Source organism: Scaptodrosophila lebanonensis, unplaced genomic scaffold (assembly GCF_003285725.1).
Source record: "Scaptodrosophila lebanonensis strain 11010-0011.00,11010-0021.00 unplaced genomic scaffold, SlebRS2 tig00000042-arrow-arrow-pilon, whole genome shotgun sequence".
In the NCBI taxonomy this organism is placed as follows: Eukaryota; Metazoa; Arthropoda; class Insecta; order Diptera; family Drosophilidae; genus Scaptodrosophila; species Scaptodrosophila lebanonensis.
In genome coordinates, this window is record NW_022060544.1 from 56,940 (window position 1) to 62,939 (window position 6,000).

At 39.3% G+C, this 6,000-nt stretch overlaps 1 protein-coding gene across 1 annotated transcript in view; it reads right to left on the reverse strand.

The window, feature by feature from the left end:
- LOC115622103 (lachesin) overlaps nucleotides 1-3,800 on the reverse strand; it is a gene marked incomplete at its 3' end in the record, with an annotated part of 60,423 nt that extends 56,623 nt beyond the window's left edge. Inside the window, exon 1 of the mRNA XM_030515945.1 lies at nucleotides 3,055-3,800. Coding sequence (XP_030371805.1) covers nucleotides 3,055-3,466 — 412 coding nt within the window. The remainder of the gene's footprint in view (nucleotides 1-3,054) is intronic.
- Nucleotides 3,801-6,000: the final 2,200 nt, after the last annotated feature.

Here is a 6,000-nt window from a genome sequence, read left to right on the forward strand (position 1 = left end):
AACCGTAAGCACCAAGCAGCGTTTTGTCCGCTCTAAGCACCATCAATCACAATGTCAATCACTTGGGGCTGACCACGGACAATGGCCAATGGCCTAAGTAGATGCTTACACACAGTTAGTTCAGTCAAGGATGTGTACAATGTCAACGTTTCGGTCTCCACTTGTTGCAGGCCGGCCGCAGCATAGACCAACGACATAGACAATGGAAATTTAAGCAGCCACAGACGAGAAGTAGAACTCACGCACACACATACCCCAAACACATACCACAGAAACCATTGATGGCAAAAAGGATGTATGTGTGCGTGTTCCTTTTAATTATGCACTCGCCTTAAAGCCACAAAGTCATTTTTCGAAATGTCTTGTGTAAAACTTAAACAGGCACTAAAGCTGACCAAACACGTGCCCTAATAGAATTGTCAGCTCGCCCTTATGCGCTAACACATATTTCTGATTGTTTGTGTGTGTATGTGTGCGTGGGTGTGTGTGCGCAATGAGCCAAACTGCTTTTGTCTGCCAGTCACATAATTCAGCAAACACTTGGCCAGCAAACTCAAGTGGCACAGATAAAAGGCGTGGGCCAAATAGGGTGGGTGTGGGGCGTTTTCGGGGGCGGGAGCTGAAAAGTTTGTTGGCTCCACGACTGGCAGTTGACCTTGCAACAAAACTGTGCAAAAGTAAATAGAGCGTGAAGCGTCGAAGTGACAGCGACACCCTCGTCTGCACCCTCGTCTCCTGTTCGCTCCTCGATTGAAATTGTTTGGATTGTTGGAGTGTCAAGTGCTTTGGCATTTGTTTTATCACTGCAGCACAGTGGCTCAAAAAATCGATGAGCCAAAAATATTTTTCAGCTTATGTCTGTCATTGTTGTAGAATTCGTCTTCTTACTGACAAGAAGTTAGTGTACTTTTCTCTTATTATTTTTGCAATGCGCTGTAATCCAGATAGGACCAATTTATCACTTAGTTTAGAGTCGATAGATCGGGTTTTACTTATACTTATTAGATCCCTTAAGGCTCAACAGACATTCAAATAAAGTGAACCATGCTGCTTAGAAAATAATCATCAGAAGGCGGCGTTCACGCACAACTAACTATACTACCAATTAATGAAAAAAGAAGGTATAATAGTTCATTAGTATTTATTGAATGAGAAAGATCAGTCTACTAAACCTGAGTTAACTCTGATTACCATGGAGCCTTCGCTAACAATACTTTTGGCTAAAATTTAAAAATATAATCCTGGTATGTCCATAAAATAATTGTTTATTTAATGATGTTGTTTTCTTATAACATTTTGTATATTTACATGTTTAGTTATAAATGAATTTCATCCAACAATATTATTCATTTTTATTGAGCTATAGAATTGTCTATTTTTATTTTATATTTAAATTTTGTTTGAAGTCAGATTTCACTTTAGATATAACGTATGCCAAAAGTCATTCAGACATACATATTAAGCAACAAATTGTCAAAGATATACGGATCATGCCCTTCTCAAATTCTGATGTGTTTATTGTTGATTGCCTTTAATCAAAGTTGTTTGACAATTTCAAATGGTTTGTTGCTTCTAAAGTTCTTATTCTCAGTTTTTACTGAAGATTTTTGATATATTAAGCAAGTAATCGAAGTAGTTTTACCAAACAAGTAAGTCCTTCGAAATTAAATCGGTAGAATGAAAGGCAAAACATTTATAGTTTTCTCAGATTAGGCCAATACGGATTTAAAGCTTTCAAACTGCTTGTGAAGCAAAGTGCGGGTTGATTGCATTTGATTGGAAAAGTTATAGTCAGGCTGATAACTAAAAATTCTCTTAATTATTTGAAAAGGACAATGTATTCAAAGAACTCATACTGAGACAAAATGGTGAAGCAATTCTAAATTTCGTATCAATTTGATAAACCTATGACGAAACAGACTAAGCTGATATTTAAAAAGAGAAAAAGTTCAAGTGTGTCTATGTGTGAGTATGAACGCAGTTTAGAGTTGGTCAAATCAGCTATAACAACAACTGCTGCGGGCAGAGCTTGGGCGGAGATTACATTTTTATACCCTGTACCCAAAGGGTACAAGGGTATATTAGTTAAGTGCGAGTGCACATGGAACACACAGAAGGAGGCTTGGTAGACCCCACAAAGTATATATATTCTTGATCAGCATGACAAGCCGAGTCGATATAGCCATGTCCGTCTGTCCGTCTGTCTGTCCGTCTGTCCGTCTGACCGTCTGTCTGTCTGTATGAACGCAAGGATCTCCGAAAGTATAAGAGCTAGAATAACCAAACTTGGTATACAGATTCTCCTGAGACCGAGAAAGGACGAGTTTGTTCATTTTTTCTGATCCACCCCCCCACTCCCCCCCTATTAACGATTTTCTATAACTCCCGTAATTCTTGGAATTTTTAACTAAAATTTGGTTGTCACATTAGGTTAGTAATTATATAACTGTATACCAAGTCTCATTATGATAGAATGATCGGAAAGAAAGTTATAGCCATATAACCAGGCTCAATGCACACATACATACATATGTACAAGTACACAAACACGCATAGACACGATTCTGATGTAATTGTAAATGTATGTATGCATGCATGGAATATTTTATATTTAATTAGTTAATATTTAGTTAATTAATTAAATTAATTTAGTTAATTAATTTAATTAAATTAATTAATTAATTTAATTACTTTTTTGTGGGGTGGTACAGGGTATTTAAGAGTTGAGCCTGCTCGACTTTAGCATTCCTTTCTTGTTGGCTATAACTTCCTTTCAAACCATGATGGGCGTACAAATGATGATGATGAAGATGATCTGGTACAAAATATGACGGCCCTAGGTTTTATATTCTCGGTCTGCCACAGACAGAAGGAGCTGTTACATTTTTCTATAGGCTGTATAGAGCTGCAAAACTGTTTTGTAGAATATTATCTTGAGAGGACATTATGTTCCCGTATATAAGTGGAGAAAAGTTGTGCTTCTACAGATAGTCTGTTTTTCGCAACTTCTATGGAGAGGTAAGCATCCTGCGGCGCTGCCTTTTGCAAACTTACCCAAATGATGAGCAATATGGTCCCTTTCCTCGGACTCGCCAATAATAAAATCGGGCTGATGCTGATCCATGTGATGCAGCTCGCTTTCATCCTGAGCATGGGCGGATGGGGCAGCTGCTGCCAAAGCCAAGGGGGGCTGGGGCAGGCAGCAAATTGCAAACGCGACAATGGCGGCGACGGTGGCGGCGACAACAATTAGCCATGACGATATTTCCGGCATTTTATGCTTCCGCTGCAGTTTCATTATGCGTCGTGGCCGATGTTGTTGCTGCTGTTGTGGTTGTTGTTGCTTTTGCTGCCTCTGCTGCCTCTGCTGCCTCTGCTGTGGAAGCTGTCGCTGTCGCTGCCGATGTTGCAGCTGCCGTTGCGCCAACGTTGTTTCCGTTGTAAGCGGAAATATTTTAATTTTCATTTTTATTTGCTTGCTCGCTTGTACTTTTTGTTGTTATTGTTTGCAATTCTTGTTACTGTTGTTACTGTTGTTGTGCATGTTTTTGCAACTTACACAGTTTTCGGATATGGTTCGAGCACCCACACACTCAGAGTTAAAGCAAAAGCCGGGCTGTTGCTCGACTGGACATGGCTTGCACTTTCCCCAATTGTTTGAATTTTCTTCAACAGTTTCACTTTCTTTTGTACTGCATTTTGTCAATGGAAGCACATTTGCGAAATTTAATTTTTAAACGCTTAAAGCGACCTCCCCCTTTCGGCTTCCAGCTATTTGTCCAAATACATTTCACATTGGACAGCTGCCGGGGCAGTGTTGTGGACTATCCCTCGGCGTTGTATCTTCTGTAAATAAATAAAATATAACAATTTATGGCATCATGTTTTAATCGTTTTTTGTTTTTTTCTTGTCCGCACATTTATTATTACTATCATTATTACATATTTTTTGCTGCAAGCTTCCATTATTGCTTCATGGAAAATTATTTCATCATTTATGCATTTCCACTTGCTGTTAGTTCGCTTCGCTCTCTACATAATACATGATGAACATTTTTAAATAAAGGGCATTTAAAATATAAGCAGAAAATAATCCATAGTCCCCCCTTTGCTAAGGAAAAATCCAAAAAGGAAAAGAACCCTGAGGCAGCTGAGCGATGAAAGTGTATGGTATTTGGGACGTCGGGGGTTCATCAATCAAATGCATGTTGCTTGCAACAGCAACAAGTCAACCAAGGAGGTGTACGAAGTGTTGTAATGAGGACTTTGTTGACTTAAGGTGGAGTTTTATGCAATTCGGTCGACCATCTTAAATCACTACAAGTTTATAATAATAGACAAAGTCCGAGCATTTCAAAACTCTTCTTAAATGACATTTCATTGAAAATATTGGAAAAGGGAAACGTTTTGATCATAATAGATGGCATCGTGTCATTTTAAGTGCTCTGTGAGGTTAAACCATGCCTTTAAAAGAACTTTTTTCAAATACACTATTTGTGGGAAATAAAATGAAATATTTAATTCTGAAAAATCAGAAAAACAACACAAATTAATAATAATAATACTTTGAAAAATTGAATTTAGCCATTAAAACCTTGCAGACATAGCTAAGTAATTTCATTAAAACAGAAAATAATCCATATTAAACGAACTTCTCTTTTAATCCCAATATGGCTGTATTTTTTACCCAGCAACCACCTAGTGGGCTGCCTTTGCCGACGAACTTTCGGGTAGTCAGACCCCGTTCAAAGATCTGCAGGGACGTAAGAGCTCATGCAACCGACAGTTTTTCATGTGATAAACAATTTGGGAGCTATTGAAGTATTGCAAATATAAAAACCTTGAAATCTAAAGATACTTCTGCTTAGAGAACACAAAGCCCCATAGTATTTTCCAATGTGTGAACTGCCTGCGATATGCAACAGTTTCAGCGAAAGGCATCGTTAAGGAACTGAAAAGTAGCTTTTTGGGACACTCTTTGTCGTTTTCGCAGTTCCTGCTCCAAACTCTTCCCATGCCGCTACATTTTGCATACATTTTGTGATAATTGGAGCGGCTAAGGCGGATACTCCATTTAATTGCAGAGCGCCAAATTAGAAATCTCCGACTGGTCGCTCATAATGTGTGTGAGATGGTGGGACGAGGAGGAGGAGGAGGAGGGACAGTCGGGCAGGTCGGGAAACTTGAAACAAAAGTCAGTCGAACAGCAAGCGGCAAAAAGGCATTTAAACTTTTAGACAAGTTTAATTTCCGTCGAGAGTCGGCGGCTGCCGCGTCCGCGTTTTGTTTGCGAACAGGAAAACGAGCCGAGTCGGCGCATGTAACGAGGGTATGGAGAGCAAGAGTAAGAATTTAAAATCAGGTCGGCATATTAACAGCACTTTTTAATCAATTTATTGTACTCGCTGTGGATACACAATTGATGAAGATGCGCTTTCAATTAACTAATTACAGCGGAGAGCCGAAAGAGTTCTGACAAAGTTAAACCTCTCCTTGGCTTATCGCGACGAGCCTGCGGCACAATGCTATCATCATCTGATTGACAACTTTTGGGTTAACCTTTTGCCACCACAAAACAAAATTGTCTCTGTTATTGTTATTGTTATATCAGCTCATTATTACTTTTATTATCATCGCAGCTGTCTTCGGTCTTCGGTCAGCGGCCAACGAGCAACGGCCAATGGCCAACAAGGCTCTGTTATGTCCTTATCACTTGACCAGGTAGAATTAATGAAGAAAAATGTCAGGGCGCCTTTTGAACAGCTTTTTGTGCGTCTTTTGTGTCCCCAGCGGTTGCGTTTATGGCTTTTGGGGTGTTCTGGTTGTGGTTCGCCATTCATTGCTTTTCATTGCTCGCCACAAAATGTCATAAAGATAAAGCAAAAGGAAGAATAATACGCGTTGAAAAGTTGAATGAAATGTGACAAATGGTTTTTTATTTAATAAATTGGCTTAACCGGTTGGTTGGGGCGATGGCTGGGCCACCAAAGATGTCAGCCA